Source organism: Polyodon spathula, chromosome 37, assembly GCF_017654505.1.
Source record: "Polyodon spathula isolate WHYD16114869_AA chromosome 37, ASM1765450v1, whole genome shotgun sequence".
NCBI lineage: Eukaryota > Metazoa > Chordata > Actinopteri > Acipenseriformes > Polyodontidae > Polyodon > Polyodon spathula.
In genome coordinates this window covers 3,351,298-3,370,596 of record NC_054570.1, presented here as the reverse complement: position 1 = coordinate 3,370,596, position 19,299 = coordinate 3,351,298, and the positions used below count along the sequence as shown (strand labels likewise).

General features: G+C 43.1%; 1 protein-coding gene across 1 annotated transcript in view; it reads right to left on the bottom strand.

The window, feature by feature from the left end:
- Window positions 1-19,299, bottom strand: part of LOC121304182 (collagen alpha-2(XI) chain-like) — a 110,170-nt gene that overhangs the window by 62,052 nt on the left and 28,819 nt on the right. The window contains exons 9-29 of the mRNA XM_041235150.1: window positions 17,699-17,752; window positions 17,144-17,185; window positions 16,086-16,148; window positions 15,047-15,121; window positions 14,351-14,437; window positions 13,649-13,705; window positions 12,507-12,560; window positions 12,322-12,375; window positions 10,254-10,307; window positions 9,534-9,587; window positions 8,606-8,659; window positions 8,198-8,242; window positions 6,729-6,782; window positions 5,514-5,558; window positions 5,015-5,068; window positions 3,914-3,958; window positions 3,745-3,798; window positions 2,879-2,923; window positions 2,644-2,697; window positions 1,790-1,834; window positions 1,626-1,679 (exon numbers count right to left, since the gene is read on the bottom strand). Of these exons, the coding sequence (XP_041091084.1) occupies window positions 1,626-1,679; window positions 1,790-1,834; window positions 2,644-2,697; window positions 2,879-2,923; window positions 3,745-3,798; window positions 3,914-3,958; window positions 5,015-5,068; window positions 5,514-5,558; window positions 6,729-6,782; window positions 8,198-8,242; window positions 8,606-8,659; window positions 9,534-9,587; window positions 10,254-10,307; window positions 12,322-12,375; window positions 12,507-12,560; window positions 13,649-13,705; window positions 14,351-14,437; window positions 15,047-15,121; window positions 16,086-16,148; window positions 17,144-17,185; window positions 17,699-17,752 (1,143 nt within the window). The remainder of the gene's footprint in view (window positions 1-1,625; window positions 1,680-1,789; window positions 1,835-2,643; window positions 2,698-2,878; window positions 2,924-3,744; window positions 3,799-3,913; window positions 3,959-5,014; window positions 5,069-5,513; window positions 5,559-6,728; window positions 6,783-8,197; window positions 8,243-8,605; window positions 8,660-9,533; window positions 9,588-10,253; window positions 10,308-12,321; window positions 12,376-12,506; window positions 12,561-13,648; window positions 13,706-14,350; window positions 14,438-15,046; window positions 15,122-16,085; window positions 16,149-17,143; window positions 17,186-17,698; window positions 17,753-19,299) is intronic.

Genomic DNA, 19,299 nt, shown 5'->3' with positions numbered 1-19,299 from the left:
GAAGGTCAGTTATATACTTTATTAGTTACACTAGTCTAACGTGTACAAACTAATTTTGTGTAACGTGCTCTTTGTCACAACGAGAAAACTAACTATAGGACAACATGACAGCCAGGTTTATCTTTTAGTGTTACTTTTGCCGTACGTCTTAAAATACACTTAAAGGTGACCACAAATAATCGTAAGGTTTGTAGGTGTTTATACTGTCAATGTGGGTAGCTTCGGTGGATATGCACCCCCTTCCTTGACACTGCGATTACACAAATATATAGTAATACCCGTCCTAATTTTTTTTTGTCACAATTAACATTAGCTGGAACACCATATCATATGCTGAACACGCGAACTAATCCTTACTAAACGTTTGGCTGTACAAGCAATTTAAGTTATTCTGGCCGGGGGGGGTGGGGGGGGGGGGGGGGGGGGGGCCTCAATTGTAGTCTTTTATTTTAATTTTTTTTTTGTTTTTATTGGCGAATTTCATTTTCTTTTTATTGCGGAAAACTAGGATGGTTATCAGTTCAATAGGTGATTCTGATAATCAATAGCAGTATTATCACTGATCAACTGTCCATAAATCAGTGGTTAATATATGATCAATGATTATTATCAGTTATCAAAACTGAACACAAATATTAGTAACTTATAAACTAATCAACAGTAGTGATCAATAAAAAGCTGTCAATATGGTGATCATAATCAACATAAATTATCAATACGATTAAAATATATTACCAATAATCTTTACTGGTGATGGGGAAAATAATTAATAATGAATATGCTTAATCAATAACTGACAAAAAATATCAAGCCGTCAATATAAGAATACAAATAATGAATATTAATATTCCAGTCAATAATGAAAATAAGTGATCAGATTGAAATGTTGATAAACAATGCAGAAACAGTGTCTTCTCTTTTGAATATCTGTGTACTGTGTTCAAATAGAAATCAATGAAACGGCCTGCAGAATGTTGTGAATTTCCACTGTGTGTTTATATAGCATTCCAACCCACAAATATGCAGTTACACCACTGAGCCACCTATACTGGGGGAGGCACTGTGCGCTATGTGTTATAATCATATGGGCAGGATTAAAAAAAACAGTGTTATTGTATCGAACCTGTGGTATAGTAACGAGTGCTTCATTAGGAAGTGATTTGCAAACGAAATGTGTTAATTAAATCAATCCGTTAATGCTATGAAATTGAGTCGACGAGTTCTCGCTAATGAATGCATTTCTCGTAACAAACCTTAATTGCCGCAGGTCATGTACATCACTTCCTGTCTAGACTAGATAAGGGGAACTCGTTAAAATAAAAAATAACGGGAATATGTATGTTGTGTATAATTTGTAAACTTCATTAAAAAATGTGCATTTTGTCATGCAGAATGTATAATTATTTAGAACACTTCACATATAAAATGCTGATTTGCGATGTGGGTAAAAAACGGACGACATGGATTAAAAAAAAAAGACGAATTAAACCCCACTTCTACCCACTAAGGGGGGGATATTTTGCCACATTTGCAACCTTTTGAAAATCCTGCCCAATTTGAACTAAACAGGAGAAAAGTAACTTACTGATAACCAATAATCAATAGTATATTAAATCAACACTCACCCGGTCTCCTTTCACCCCCAAGTCTCCCTTAAACCCGGGGAACCCGTCTTCACCCTGAAAACCAAACAGTTATTAACACTTGAGAAATGCAACAGCGAGGCATGTGTAATAACAACACCCCGCCAGCTCCTGCCCACTTCCTAGGAATCAGACACAGCCCTTACCTTCTCCCCCTTGTGTCCCTTCAGTCCACGGACACCTTCCGCCCCCTGAAACCACACGAAGACAGTGACAGTGATGAGTGTGTTAGTGCTCATGTTAATGACCTTCACACTACAGTCAAGGAGAGGATCAGCACAGCGTATTAAAGGCTTTGTTCTTAATACACAAGTTAAACATCCAGCGTGGTGTGTTTTCTAATCATTACCAAACTTTATTTAGTCCATTGTCAATTTCATTGAAAAGTGGCTGGAGTACATGGCTGATTGCGATGTCACTGTATTGCACAGACCTTGCAGCGGAATGGAATTCCAAACGGTGTCTCAGGTAGGATTTTTTTAAACAGGTGCTGATAAGGAGAACACAGCACGGTAAAAACTGAAAGCGGCACGGTGACGTCATGAATAGGGTTCGCTGTGATGTGTATTTGAGCACAACCTGCGCTCTGATTGGCTGAAAGATCCTGCGCAGTCTATTATTATATCTATATAAATGGTGAAAGACTTGAATGATTTTTAATCAGCACTACAGAATGAATCACTTTGTATTTATTTATTTTACTAGATTTTCATTTTGGAATCTTGCATTCATTCAAATCCACTGACAGAATGACTGAATTGCTCTGCTCTGAATCACAGGAGCACTTTACTTAGAGAAGATGTGGAGCTCAATGATAGTACAGTCCCCTTCATTCAGCTGTTTGATTCACGATTAAACATCTTTCCAATACATTGGGCTTCATGTTTGAGCGGAATACTTTCTGAACACACGCAGAGCGCGGCTGTGTTTATTTCACTCCGGGGGGGGTAAACAGACCCCTGGGGCTCGTCCAATCCCCGACAGCCAATCAAATACTCACCTTTACACCACGTGGTCCTGGATAGCCAATAGGACCCTGAGGGCCGTTGGGACCCTGTTAGACAAAAGAGAAGAAATATTTACTTGGTACCTGACAATTAGGACAAGGAAATAAAATCTAAGACAGAGTCTGAACGCATGCACTCCTGAGATTCTGTGAGTGGATGCAGCCCCCTGTACAGTGCACAGTGCAGCTCTGTCTATCAGTCTCTCTGAGGCACCAGGGCTCAACCTACCTGGTTCCCCTTAGTTCCGCTTGGCCCCTCTTTGCCTGGGTGTCCCTGTGATGAGAAGCAGTTAGTCAGTGATTAGTGGTTAGATTCACAGTGTGCTCAATGTGGAAACATTTCTATACATATACACAACCAAGTCATTCAGTTATTATACACCTAACTCTAGAATTCTTAACTTTTTCATCTTTGACAGGATGGTGTAGTCGGGATAGTCTCACAATGAATTCTGTATTTCCTACATTTTTTCCACTTCTTAAATTGCTCATCCAACGTATTCAGATTATCGTGCTGCTGGCCTCACCTCCACAGGTTATCCCATTGCTGGCCTCACCCTCCCTTCCTGTAATCACTGCAAGACTTGTATCTCTCTGCAAGCATGCTATCTCACTGCAAGCATGCTATCTCACTGCAAGCATGCTATCTCACTGCAAGCATGCTACCTCACTGCAAGCCTTTAATATCACTGCAAGCATGCTATCTCACTGCAAGCCTCTTCTCTCACTGCAAACCTCTTATCTCACTGCAAGCCTCTTATCTCACTGCAAACTTGCTATCTCACTGCAAGCATGCTATCTCACTGCAAGCATGCTATCTCACTACAAGCATGCTATCTCACTGCAAGTCTCCCTCCCTGCCTGTAGTCTTCCTGCAGTAGCTCTTGCTATCTCACTGCAAGTCTCCCTCCCTGCCTGTAGTCTTCCTGCAGTAGCTCTTGCTATCTCACTGCAAGTCTCCCTCCCTGCCTGTAGTCTTCCTGCAGTAGCTCTTGCTATCTCACTGCAAGTCTCCCTCCCTGCCTGTAGTCTTCCTGCAGTAGCTCTTGCTATCTCACTGCAGGCCTCCCTGTGTGTTATTCAGGCTGTACTTACAGGGGGTCCGTCGGCTCCTGACATTCCCGGCAGTCCTGGCTTCCCGACCGGCCCCTGGAACACAGTGACACAGAGAGGGAGGGTTAGAGAGCAGAAGAGACACACAGCGTGTCCCAGAGCGGGGTCCGGAGCCCAGTCTGAACTGGGTTTAATGTGCTGAGCCTCTCACCTTCTCCCCTGGGGGTCCCATTGCTCCCTGAGGTCCTGGCATACCCTGAAAGAGAGGACAGCCTTAAACACACTCAGCGGGAAAGGCGCAGTATAATGCAATCTTGCTCATGTCTAAAAGTAATATATAATATATACAATTGTTAAAGGTGCTTGTTGTGTGAGTGGTAATGTCTACACGCAGTAAGAACGTCCCATGTCAAATATGTGTGTGCATGAGTTTTTAAAATTCTCTGAGATTAAAAGGCCTTTGACACCCCCTGAAGCACTTGAAACAGAATTTACATGTCAATAGAGCAATAACACTCAATAGAGCAATAACACTCAACAGAGAGGAATAACACTAAATAGAGAGGAATAACACTCCATAGAGAGCAATAACACTCAATAGAGAGGAATCACACTCCATAGACAAGAATAACACTCAATGGAGAGGAATAACACTCAATAGAGAGGAATAACACTCCATAGAGCAATAACACTCAACAGAGAGGAATAACACTAAATAGAGACGAATAACACTCAATAGAGAGGAATAACACTCAATAGAGAGGAATAACACTCCATAGAGAGGAATATCACTCAATAGAGAGGAATAACACTCAATAGAGAGGAATAACACTCCATAGAGAGGAATATCACTCAATAGAGAGCAATAACACTCAATAGAGAGGAATAACACTCCATAGAGAGGAATAACACTCAATAGAGCAATAACACTCAATAGAGAGGAATAACACTCAATAGAGAAGAATAACACTCAATAGAGAGGAATAACACTCAATAGAGAGGAATAACACTCAATAGAGAGGAATAACACTCAATAGAGAGGAATAACACTCAATAGAGAGGAATAACACTCAATAGAGAGGAATAACTCTCCACAGAGCAATAACAGAGGGTATGGAACCTGAAACAAGTGATATGATTGGTCAACCAAAGTTCCAGCCATCCATATGTATGATGTATGTGGACAGCTGGGACCGTTTCACATGCAAAGCCACTACGCTGTCAGAATTTACCAACTATCTGAAAATATGAATGTGGGATACAGAGACAGGCAGAGGGACAGACAGAGAGACAGTGTTCGTGTGTGACTGACCTGAGTTCCTGATGTCCCTTGCTGTCCTGGGGGTCCGGGTTCTCCTTGTGGCCCCTGTAGAGACACAACCCAGAGAAATACTCAGAAAATTCCAGGATTGCGTAGTCGGGATCTCACGGTCCCCTATCTACCTTGCTGCTAGCTGGCTCTGAACAAACTGGTGAATTAAACTGAAATTCTGTCATCTGGAACAGTATCAAATACAAATTAATACATGTAAATAGTAATATACATAAAAATGACATTACCACACCGTACAGGTATCCTCCTAATATATATATATATATATACACACATACACACACACATATAAACACACCAGAAATGGAGCAAACTAATCTATACATCTCTCATGGCTGAGCAAAGAGTGATTGAACCTTATATATCTACAGCTATAATGTAAACTCTTTATTTGTAGTTATTTTATAGAAGTTCCTACTGTAGTGATTTCCAATACAAATACAGGTGTGACTGTGAATAAAAACACTGAGCGACTTACAAGATTTCCTTTTGGTCCGTGAGGTCCATCACTTCCACGCACACCCTGCAGTGAGAAACACAGCAGGAGGAGTTAGTGGGGCAGACCCCCATATTGAACTAGCTCACAAACAAGAGGAGGCCATTCAGCAGAGGAGCTAGCAGAGACCTCCACATTGAACTAGCTCACAAACAAGAGGGGGCCATTCAGCAGAAGAGCTAGCAGAGACCTCCACATTGAACTAGCTCACAAACAAGAGGAGGCCATTCAGCAGAGGAGCTAGCAGAGACCTCCACATTGAACTAGCTCACAAACAAGAGGAGGCCATTCAGCAGAGGAGCTAGCAGAGACCTCCACATTGAACTAGCTCACAAACAAGAGGAGGCCATTCAGCAGAGGAGCTAGCAGAGACCTCCACATTGAACTAGCTCACAAACAAGAGGGGGCCATTCAGCAGAAGAGCTAGCAGAGACCTCCACATTGAACTAGCTCACAAACAAGAGGAGGCCATTCAGCAGAGGAGCTAGCAGAGACCTCCACATTGAACTAGCTCACAAACAAGAGGAGACCATTCAGCAGAGGAGCTAGCAGAGACCTCCACATTGAACTAGCTCACAAACAAGAGGAGGCCATTCAGCAGAGGAGCTAGCAGAGACCTCCACATTGAACTAGCTCACAAACAAGAGGAGGCCATTCAGCAGAGGAGCTAGCAGAGACCTCCACATTGAACTAGCTCACAAACAAGAGGAGGTCATTCAGCAGAAGAGCTAGCAGAGACCTCCACATTGAACTAGCTCACAAACAAGAGGAGGCCATTCAGCAGAGGAGCCAGCAGAGACCTCCGCATTGAACTAGCTCACAAACAAGAGGAGACCATTCAGACCATCAGCGCTCGTCCGGTTCCTAGGAGCTCATTAATCTCAGGTTGGGTCTTAAAGGATATAACAAAGTAGAAAGAAGCCAGCACTCTTTATAGAGTAACTTTTTTAATTAAAGAAAAAAGAATAATAATGGCAGAAACATAACAAGCAAACAAGTTGCGGCAATCAAGCCTTCATCAGTGCATCCCACTGTTTTTAGTAATTGAATGACAATCGCTGAATAATAATCTGATGGAAGAAGATCATAAGCTAGCCAGACTCTTCCTAGGTTGTTACCACATCAGAAGGAAGCGGTTAAGAACTCTGTACGGCTGCATGCTATTTAAACTGAAAGGTGGAGGTGTGAGGTACTCACAGGGGGTCCAGGAATACCAGGGGGTCCTTTAGGTCCAAGCAGTCCACGGGGTCCCTATAGAACAGGCACAGACAGACAGACACACAGAGACAGTGACACAGAGAGACAGTGAGGTTAGCACAGTGAGACTCCTTGATCCGTCATAAGAAAAGTGCAGACAGGCAGACAGACAGACACGTTGATGAATGACTGAATGAGCGGAGAGATAGACAATTGTAAATGAACGAGTGAGTGGGTGAAACTCATAAGAAGTCAAGTAGACAAATCCTTCATCAGAGTGTGGGTGAATGGAGCCAGTGGGTGGCTGGGTGGATGGACTGACATAGAGACCAGAGCTGTGCAATCTGAGCTAGACAGAAATTGGGTAAATGAAAATACATACCAGGAGAATAAAAACAGTTAAATGTAATGAAGTTTAATGGATGAATGGATAAATAACTGGATAGACCCATGGCTGGTTGGTTGGGTGGACATAGAGATCAATGAATAGAAAGCAAGACAGGCCAGTGGTTAGTTTGATAGAGTTCAGAGGATGGATGGATAGAGAAACTGATGGAAGGCTAGACATGCAGTGGATGACTGGGCAGGCAGCTCAGTGAATGAATGGTTGGTTGGTTGGCCAGTCAGATGCAATGATCACTAGATTAAATGATGCCGGAGTCGCAATGTGTTCAATCACATCATTCTGTACCAGCTTTTTAAGTTCCTGTGAGACTGCATCTCTCACTGAGAATGGTAGGTGTCACAGTTTCTGCTGTATTGATGTCACGTTAGGCCAGGTTATTATTTTATGTACAAATCCCTTAGCACAGCCCAATGTGTCCTCTTTTTTGGCATTTTCAATTGCTGAGACTGGCGTCTGTGTGTCAAGAATGCAGGGTGTGGTTATACGACCATCGATCACTTGTATTTTTAATGCTGCAAACTCGTCTCTGCCTAGGATAGGTGAGCCGCTATGCACAATGTAGAACTCACCAACTACGCAGCATTTCTCAAAAGTCAATTGGCCTGTAGAGAACCGGTCACAGGTATTTGGTTCCTCAAGTAACTCACCAGATGTATTTTTCGGTTCTGTAAGTGGTAGCGTTCTTAAGTATTGCAAGTAGGTATATTCGGGCAGTGTGGAGACTGCTGAGCCAGGGTCAAACATTAATTCAATAGCTGTGGCTGTCCCCCCGATGTAGCAGAAAAATTAACCGTGTGCATTATTTTATCAGCAATGCATTCGTAATTATTATTTTCTACACTCAAATCAGTATCACCACACAGACAGAAAGACAGATGGACAGATAGTTGGATCAATGGAAATTGAGATTAACAAATGAAAGGATGAAAATCTAAATGGCCCAATGGCTTATGCAGAGAGATTAACTTCATGAAAGACTTGACAGCCCATGGATGGATGGATGTTGAGTGAATGGAGGTGGGTGGACAGACAGAGAGACAGACGGACAGACGGAGATACTCACAGGTTCACCAGGCAGTCCTCTTGGTCCCACTTCCCCATCGTCTCCCTGAGTGAGAGAAAGCAAACCATGAGACAGGCTGCGGAACCAACTGAGAACAATTACCCATGTGTATCACAGCACTGGATCACCCGACCTTTGAAATAGGAGCTATTTGTAATTCTTATCATTCAGTGTCCTGGCTGGCTAAACCCCAATGCTGTATACACAACACAAAGCAATACAACTCTGTTGTTAAGTAATTAAACTGCAGCCAAGATGGTGGTGCCCATAGAAGCCAAAGCACATGGGCTCCATGTTTGTAGTTCTAGCCTGGAACACTAAACACTAATGTTCCTTCAACTAACTAACTTTAAAACCAAGACCCAGACTCTCTCCCAAATACCCCAGAGATCCCAGTGCTTCTCTCACCCTCTCTCCGTCCTCTCCCAGGGGTCCGGGGGGCCCCAAAGCTCCAGGTTCTCCCTGAAAGCACAAGAGAAACAGTGAGACACAGCATACAGCAGACACAGGGATACCAGCGCAATGCTGTACAATACAATGCAATGCAATACAATGCAACACAATGCTGTACAATACAATACAACACTGTACAATCCAAGGCAATGCATAGCAATACAATGCAATACAATACAATACAATACAATGCAATACAGTGCAACACAATACAGTACAATGCAATACAATGCAACACAATGCTGTACAATACAATACAACACTGTACAATCCAAGGCAATGCATAGCAATACAATGCAATACAATACAATACAATGCAATGCAAATCGTACGTTATGTTGTGTGTTCCGACATGTTATGTTATGTGTGACATGTTAGGTCCCAATACAATAGCAATACAATGCAATACAATACAATACAATACAATGCAATACAGTGCAACACAATACAGTACAATGCAATGCAATGCAGCACAATGTAATACACTGTGCCAAGTTTCAACATTTAATGGCAACCTGCAACAACATGTAATACATGCCTGTGTTTCCCTCGGCAAACCCACTGATTAAATTAACAAAAAGGGGTAACTATCCTGTTTCCTTACGTATCTTAGAAACCTGGGACCAGCTTCACAAAGCACTCAGCAAGCTGCTGTTATTTTGAACTACGTCTATATGATTAAAGGATACATGTGTTATTTTCTTTAATTATTTTCTTTATGGAAGTGAATTGGATTTAGCAGACTGTTAGAACAGCTTTGTGAAACTAGACCCAGATAAATACCTGTCCCATGGGTAAATACACCTTCCTGGGTAACCCACAACTGGATATCCTGACCCAGCAGAGGGTAAATACCCTGTACCCTCACTGGGTGGAAACTCACTCTGTGTCCTTTATCCCCAGGAAGACCAGGCAGGCCATCGAAACCCCTGTCACCCTGCGGAGAAGAAAGGGAGAGTGTGAGAGAATGAGAGGGCGTGAGAGAGAGTGATGGAGAGGAGTGAGAGAAAGAGATTGAGAGGAGTGAGAGGCATAGGGAGTAAGAGAGCAGTGCGAGAGGGAGTGACAGAGTGAGAGGGAGAGGGAGTGAGTGGGAGCAACAGAGAGAGGGAGTGAGAGAGGCAGAGAGTAAAAAAGGAGAGATGAAGAAAGGGGAAGATTTCTTGGTCTTCAAACTGACAGCATGCTTCCCTCACACACACACACACACACACACACACACACACACACACACACACACACACACACACACTACTATTTTGCATTAAAAAGTTTGCTTTTGCAAAAGTCACATAAATTGTCAGTCAGCCCTCACTGGTGTTTTCCTGTTTCTCAATGCATTCAATTTTACTTCAGATTTTTCTTTTCAAATTCATAATTAGTTTTCTACTGTGTCCTCACCCACACACTGACGCACAGTCTCACACACAAGCATTGTTATAATGACACTCTCACACAAATTCACTCACCCACACACTCATTCACATTCACACACACACACACACACACACACACACACACACACACACACACACACACACACACACTCACTCACTCTCAAACTCTCACTCACTCACTCACACACACACACACACACACTTACCTTAGCTCCGGATTCACCAGGCATTCCACGAGCTCCGTCTGCTCCTGCACGACCCTGCGATGAAACGAGACAAAGCACACTGTGAAACACTGAACACAACACACAACAAAGCACACTGTGAAACACTGAACACAGCACACAACAAAACACACTGTGAAACACTGAACACAACACACAGCAAAACACACTGTGAAACACTGAACACAACACACAGCAAAACACACTGTGAAACACTGAACACAACACACAACAAAACACACTGTGAAACACTGAACACAGCACACAACAAAACACACTGTGAAACACTGAACACAACACACAGCAAAACACACTGTGAAACACTGAACACAACACACAGCAAAACACACTGTGAAACACTGAACACAATACACAACAAAACACACTGTGAAACACTGAACACAACACACAACAAAACACACTGTGAAACACTGAACACAACACACAGCAAAACACACTGTGAAACACTGAACACAACACACAGCAAAACACACTGTGAAACACTGAACACAACACACAACAAAACACACTGTGAAACACTGAACACAACACACAACAAAACACACTGTGAAACACTGAACACAGCACACAGCAAAACACACTGTGAAACACTGAACACAACACACAACAAAGCACACTGTGAAACACGGAACACAGCACACAACAAAACACACTGTGAACCACTGAACACAACACACAGCAAAACACACTGTGAACCACTGAACACAACACACAGCAAAACACACTGTGAAACACTGAACACAACACACAACAAAACACACTGTGAAACACTGAACACAACACACAACAAAACACACTGTGAAACACTGAACACAACACACAACAAAACACACTGTGAAACACTGAACACAACACACAACAAAACACACTGTGAAACACTGAACACAACACACAGCAAAACACACTGTGAAACACTGAACACAACAACAACAAAACACACTGTGAAACACTGAACACAACACACAACAAAACACACTGTGAAACACTGAACACACACAGCAAAACACACTGTGAAACACTGAACACAACACACAGCAAAACACACTGTGAAACACTGAACACAACACACAGCAAAACACACTGTGAAACACTGAACACAACACACAACAAAACACACTGTGAAACACTGAACACAACACACAACAAAACACACTGTGAAACACTGAACACAACACACAACAAAACACACTGTGAAACACTGAACACAGCACACAACAAAACACACTGTGAAACACTGAACACAACACACAGCAAAACACACTGTGAACCACTGAACACAACACACAGCAAAACACACTGTGAACCACTGAACACAACACACAACAAAACACACTGTGAAACACTGAACACAACATACAACAAAAAACACTTGCCATAGTTTGCTATGTTTATTAATATGCTTTACCATTCCTCTTTGTGCTTTACGATGCTTATCTACGCATCCCTATGCTTTCACTGTGCTTTTTTACAGTTTGCTGTGCTTTTTCTACACTTTCCATACCTCTCTCTGCTATAAAATGTTTACCTAGGCTTTCACCATGCTTTCGTTGTGCTTTATCACAATTTGCTGTGTTTTTATCAAGGCATCATAGCTACAAACAATCAAAGGATACCTGAATATCACAGCTACACACACTCAAACACTGAGAACAGAGGCAACTACCTGAATATCACAGCTACACACACTCAAACACTGAGAACAAGAGGAATATGTAAGGAGACCCTTAAAGATTAAACCCTTATTGCTTGCCTATTCTTTACCATGCTCTCACTCTGCTTTATTACACTTTGCTGTGCGTTTACTGTGAAAAACTTTTCTGAAGGCTAGTTTGCCATGTTTTTTTTTTTTTTTAATATGCTTTACCATACCTCTGAGCTTTATAATGCTTATCTATGCTTATTACAAGAAACCAGGAGAATTGACATGACCATTATTAATCAAGAACACACTACAAGTGTAGGAAACAACATCAGCATCTCAGCTACACACACAGGAGATGCATTGACAGGCATGCCTGTCTGTACTCACCCTGCGGCCGGATTTGCCAGGGGGCCCCGATAATCCCTGTGGCCCTCGGGGGCCCTGAAATCAGAGAGCAGAGGGGTTGGAGCAGAGTCGCACACACACACACACACACACACACACTCTGGGAATGTCACATGACCTGGACGCTGAGCTGGGCAGCAGGCAGTAGAGGATTGTAGGATAGTTACCTGAGGTCCTGGATCACCAGAGTCTCCCTTCTGTCCGGGGTTGCCAGGGGTGCCCTAGAAACACACACCACAAACACAATGAGCAACATCGCAGATCAAGCATTGAAAACAAAATGGAGGCCATGGGAAATACAGTCACAATGACAGAGAAACAGCAGAAATGGGACACGTTGCAGGACTTAGAAAATCGTATTTCAACATACCCTAAAGTCCTCAATAACGATAGGCCAATCTCCAACCTACCACTCTCAGAGAAGGTTCTACAGAGAGTTGTTGCAATTCAATTACAAACATTTCTAACTCTTAATGGTATATTTCAGTTTGGTTTTCGCGCTGCACGTTGCACTGAGACGACCCTCGTCAGAGTTGTGAATGATCTGCTGATAAACTCCGACTCGGGCTTTCTATCAGTTTTAATTCTTCTAGATCTAAATACTGCCTTTGCTATACTATTTAATCCTCCTGAATCGTCTTGAAAGCACAGTCAGTCTGGCCGGCCTTATCCTATGATGGTTCAACTCTTATCTTTCTGATAGAAGTGTGGGATTACATGAGCTTGAGCCTTGCAGTCTCTTATCAAAACTTAAACTAGAAATTAAGAGTTTGGGGGTCATCTTTGATCCTGATCTCTCATTTGATAGGGAAGTTACGTAAGTATCTTTTTACCATTTGAGAAATATATGGAGAGATGGCATCCTCACGTGAGGATGTCATGCACTCGCACCTTCCACATGTCCACAGGCTACCAAGGGGCATTCAATGACGGAAGACAATAATAATAATAATAATAATAATAATAATAATAACAATAATAATGAGTTTGACTGACTACAGAGTAACCAAACATGACTCAGACAGCTCTCTAAGTTCCCATATGCTCCAACACACGCAGGGTGATTCATAATGTGTCTTGTCAGAGCATAGTGGAAACTGGAGGGTATGTGGAGGATGATACACAAAGGAAAATGTTTACAGAGACAACCTGTGATGCACCGTTTGCCCACCGGGGGCAGCTGTCCAACAAGTGCAATTTAAAATAACGCAAAACAGCAATATTCTGTGAATTATGAATTGCCCTGTATTTGTTAGACAGCTAGACACACATAAACAGACAGGCAAATAAAAAGACAGCCCCTACTCACCACGGGTCCTGGGCGACCGGTGAATCCCATTGGTCCAGGAGGACCCGTCATAGCCAGCTGTCAGGGGGAAGGACAGAAAATGACACTTTTAAAAAACATCTTTCCCTGCTGATCAATCCAGCTTCTGTAGTGCAGTAAAATATTTTCAGCTGAAAACAAATTCATGTAAATTTTTAATAGGAATTTCTAGTGGTACACTTGACTTCCAATTTCCGTTTGCACAAGCAAATTTTGCAGTCAAATTAGACGCACTGTAGAGCCTGTTAGTTTAGTTCCTGAAAGGAATAGTGGCCACAGTTATTATTATCATCGAGGTGCACCTGCCGCTCGCTAAAGTCAAAAGTCTCGATTAACGCCTTCATCAGTATATTGTGTGTGGGATTCTGGAAGAAGTTGTTCCTGCCCTGTTCACTAGTAGGCGCTACAGCACCAAATTTATACTGCATTTACATACACAAGAAATCCATCCTTTTGTAAAAAGAACACAAATGGTCAAAGATTCCAAACTCGAAGTCCAAAGTCCTTGAATCCCATTGAAACCACCAGCCCCATTCCAGCACACAGGATACGAAGAGAGGATCTGGGATTTGATTCCTCAAACAGGGAGCTTGAATCCCACTGGATTGTGCATGTAAACACTGTCACTGAAGTGCTTCCTCTGTCCTGTACAGTAGGTGGCGCTGTCCCCGGACCCGTACTCACCCTGGCCTGCTGCAGGATAGCCTGTGCCTGCGCCTCCTGAGCAGCAACAATGGGCCCCTTCTCCCCCGCACTCATCCCAAACCGGAACTGAGGAGAGAGAGAGAGAGCGAGAGAGAGAGAGAGAGAGAGAGAGAGAGAGAGAGAGAGAGAGAGAGAGAGTGAGTAACACTGTGGCACAATCTGAAATCCAACACACAGGATGTTGATGTGTTAGAGACGCACAAAGTGATTATTCCTGTACTGGGATGGCGCTCTCCACAGAAATCAGGTGCTGACAATCAGGCAAGGCTTCCTGGTATCGATCCAGCTGATTTACCATTCAGAGGGAACCTAGTGAAGAACAGCTGATTGGCTTTGTGAGGATTACTGCTTTTCTTAGACCATACGGAGAACAGTGATCCACACAAACCCAAGCAGCTGCTTCTTCACTCTGACTGTAAATCAGCCAGATCAACAGCAACGTCCCTCGTCTGTGGAGAGCTCAATCCGACAATGGAATTACCAGCTCATGCAGATCTACTTCTGTTATCAGCAAGCTCACACGACTCACAGCTCTAAGAGGTTGTGTGTGTGTGTAGATCTGTGGTTCTCATGGAAGGTATGTCTGTAAAGCGTGTGGAAGGGGTTTACTGCTCACTGAGTCGATTTACTCATGGAGTTCTGTGTGTGTGCAGGGTCTTTTAGCGTGTTACTCACAGGAAGCATGATGGAGCTGCCAGGGGGGCCAGGTAATCCATCAGCACCGGGTAAGCCAGCTCGACCAGTGGGGCCCTGAGAGAAGGGGGAGCATTAGAGGGAAACTGCAACACAGCTAGAGGTACAGGAGACCACACTGCCCCAGGAATCAGAGGGAAACTGCAACACAGCTAGAGGTACAGGAGACCACACTGCCCCAGGAATCAGAGGGAAACTGCAACACAGCTAGAGGTACAGGAGACCACACTGCCCCAGGAATCAGAGGGAAACTGCAACACAGCTAGAGGTACAGGAGACCACACTGTCCAGGCATTAGACTGTGATATTACAGGAAGTAGACAACATTTTCACACAGGAAGGAGATGATAATACAACAGTAATGCCACCAGTGGTAGACTTGTAGTCTTGTCCCAGGAAGTAAATTGTATTACCACAGGATAGAGACAGTAATGCACAGGAAGTGTACCGTTTTATTACAGGAAACTCCAGGAAATACACTTAATAACAGGAAGTAAACTCTAAGAAATAGACAATTGTGTAACATGAAGTAAACAGAAATAAATGTCACAGGATATGAACAGTTGTTAAAGATACTCTGCAATACCCAACAATACTCTGCAATACTCTGTAGTACTCGGCTACATGCTGCAATGATCTGCAATACTCTGCTATACTCAGGTATATGCTGCAGTACTCTGCTATACTCTGTAATACGCAGCAGTACTCTGCTATACTCTGTAATATGCCGCAATACTGCAATACTCTGCTATACTCCGCTATACTCCGCAGTACTTTTCTATGTTCCGCTATACTCCGCTATATGCCGCAATACTCTGCAATACTGCAATACTCTGCTATACTCTGCAATACTTTGATATATTCTGCTATACTCCGCTATATGCCGCAGTACTCTGCAATACTGCAATACTCTGCTATACTCTGCAATACTTTGATATATTTTGCTATACTCTGCTATACTCTGCAATACTGCAATACTGTGCTATATGTGTTTTACAGTAATGGCACAGGAGGCACTCACCCTCTCTCCTGGTTCGCCTATAGAGCCTGGGGGTCCGGGTGGGCCAGAGGGGCCGGGGAGACCCTGAGAGAGGGAGGGAGGAAGAGAGGAGGAGAGAGGGGGGAAAGGTGGAGAGGGGCAGAGGAGAGGGGTATCAGAGAGATTAGCTGCACAAGTTGATACATATTGAACAGCGATCAGCAGTCTGTCAACTGACTCAAATTCTAAAGATATCGATAATGGCAATGACTATGTAGTGCATCTTTTTTAAATTAAAATATTGATTTATGATAATATGCGCAATAGACCCTGCCTCTTACACCAGTTCATATGCACAGTCGACCCTGCCTCTTACACCAGTTCATATGCACAGTCGACCCTGTCTCTTACACCAGTTCATATGCACAGTCGACCCTGTCTCTTACACCAGTTCATATGCACAGTCGACCCTGTCTCTTACACCAGTTCATATGCACAGTCGACCCTGCCTCTTACACCAGTTCATATGCACAGTCGACCCTGTCTCTTACACCAGTTCATATGCACAGTCGACCCTGTCTCTTACACCAGTTCATATGCACAGTCGACCCTGCCTCTTACACCAGTTCATATGCACAGTCGACCCTGCCTCTTACACCAGTTCATATGCACAGTCGACCCTGCCTCTTACACCAGTTCATATGCACAGTCGACCCTGTCTCTTACACCAGTTCATATGCACAGTCGACCCTGTCTCTTACACCAGTTCATATGCACAGTCGACCCTGTCTCTTACACCAGTTCATATGCACAGTCGACCCTGTCTCTTACACCAGTTCATATGCACAGTCGACCCTGTCTCTTACACCAGTTCATATGCACAGTCGACCCTGTCTCTTACACCAGTTCATATGCACAGTCGACCCTGTCTCTTACACCAGTTCATATGCACAGTCGACCCTGTCTCTTACACCTGTTCATATGCACAGTTAACCTTTGCAATCCTCTTTCCCACCCAAAGTGCTCATGAGACGACACTCTTATACCATAAGAGAGAGCGAGAAACAGGGTCGATCCTGTGAGAACAAGCAGAGACTTACAGCCGGGCCTTCAGGTCCTGGGGGTCCTTCAATCAGCATGCCCTGGAGCGGAGGAGAGGGGAGAGCAGTTAGAGAGAGGGCTGTGAGATCAGTGACAGAGAAATGCAATAGTGAACCACCATCTTACTCTGCCTCATGATCCTCAATACATGCACAGCAGTGGAATACATGCAGAAACCAATAAGTGAATAAATAATGAAGCAATTAGCTAATTAATTAATGAATTAAGTCTGTAGTCCACAAACCCTTTTTTAAAAATACTTTTTAAAAGGTTTTTTTTGGTAGTTTGTTCTTATTTTTCAAAGCACTGTTTCATACAAGATAATGTTCATAATGCTGTTTAAAAAGCAGTCCTTATGAATGCGCCCTTCAATGGGGTGGAGATGGTACACTCCAACTGCCAACAGCTGAGAGAAGGAATGTTCAGAATTTGAAAATGACAAGATTCCGAGTTCAGTTAAAATTGTGTTCTGTTTGTACTGCTGTAGAGTTCAGTGGAGAGGAGCAGAGACTTAAAAATAATTAAAAAGTAATAAAAAAAGTAACTCAACTCACAGGTTCCATCACAGCTGGCTCTCCCTTCTCTCCTTTCACCCCCCTCACGATGGCCTGCGGAAAACACACATGTAACCACAAATACGGACCAGTCAATAGAGAACCACAGGTACCTTTTCAATGCACAACCAGCCTGAACCCCGCCTACAAGTACCTGTCAGTCCCACACTCTCAAACCCTTACAAGCTCACAAAAGAACTCCAACTCCCAGAATCCTCAGCCCCTTCAGAATGATCCAATCAGGTGAATCTGTGCAGATGTGCATTAAGACTCAAGTCTCATGCAATCTTACCTTACCTCCTATTGGTTGTGAAGTTCATGACCCCCCCCCCCAGTTAAAACAAGCAGAAAGTATATATATATATTTTTTAAAAACAAAAAATAATTTATATTTATATTTAAAAATATATATTTCTGTGCGCTATCAAGCGTGGTTAGTAATCTGTGGAGTAACTTCACGCAGAAATCCTTTGGAGGAAGTGACCCTTGACTTCTGACCTATGAGGGATTGGCCTTTGTTTAACATCAAAAGGTCAATGACCCTCTTCCTGTCCCGTAACCCTACTCAGATCCCATCACGTCCTCCTTCAATCACTTAATGAGCTGCAGTGTGTAACATGACCAGCAGGTGGCGTTTGTGTATACATTAGTCTAATTATTGAATACAACTGTGCAGTACTGTAACTGCCCCCTTCAGTTCTAACACCCACACAGTTATACAAAACATTAGGTGATTCTGTATTTTAATATTGAGTTGCTATGCAATTGCACACGTGTGGTTCATTTCCATGTTAACAGACCGTCAATAGAAATGCCATTGGACTGCTTGTGTGTGTTACACTATTACACTGCCATTGCAAGGCTGAGCTCATATTCCTTATGGGTGTTGAGCTGTGTTTACTGTATTGGTAGTTTCCTGCTGCACATATGAAACAGCTTTTTAAACCAAGCTTATTGCAGTTTTGGAATCCTGCTCTTACTGTGTCGTTTTTACTTGGTTACATTCCTCAATGGCCTGTCTATTGACTCTGCATTAACAGGGAACTGAGCTTCAATATGAGGGTCAATGCTTATCAATTAAATAAAACCTTACCAGAAGTTACACTCTTCTAATTGAGCTGAATTGGGTACAAATTGTGGTTCGGTTTGGATTTAACTATTAGTCCTTAACCACCTGTCAGAATGATCTTTATCGGCTGCACCCAGAACTAACCATATACATGTGCATATATACGTCAACTCCCCCTTCTGGACAGGACTCACAGCAGCTCACTGAAATAATGAATATATCTTCAGATAGACAGAGAGAGAGAGAGAGAGAGAGAGAGGAGGTAGAATGATGTCGCTCATCAGGAAGTGATGTCAGCACATCAACAGGAACTCACCACATACATAAACAGGGAAGTAAGGAGACATGACCTCATGAAATAGAAAATGACACAAACTGACAGCCACCAAAGGGGGCGGGTGACACTGACGAGACAGGAAATGACGACGCGGACACAGGAAATGGAGAGGTGTGGGGAGTACTGTGAGGGCATGTCGTGATGTTAGCTTGATTCTGCCTCGTGTCAATAAGAACTGTAATTAAACTGAGAGGA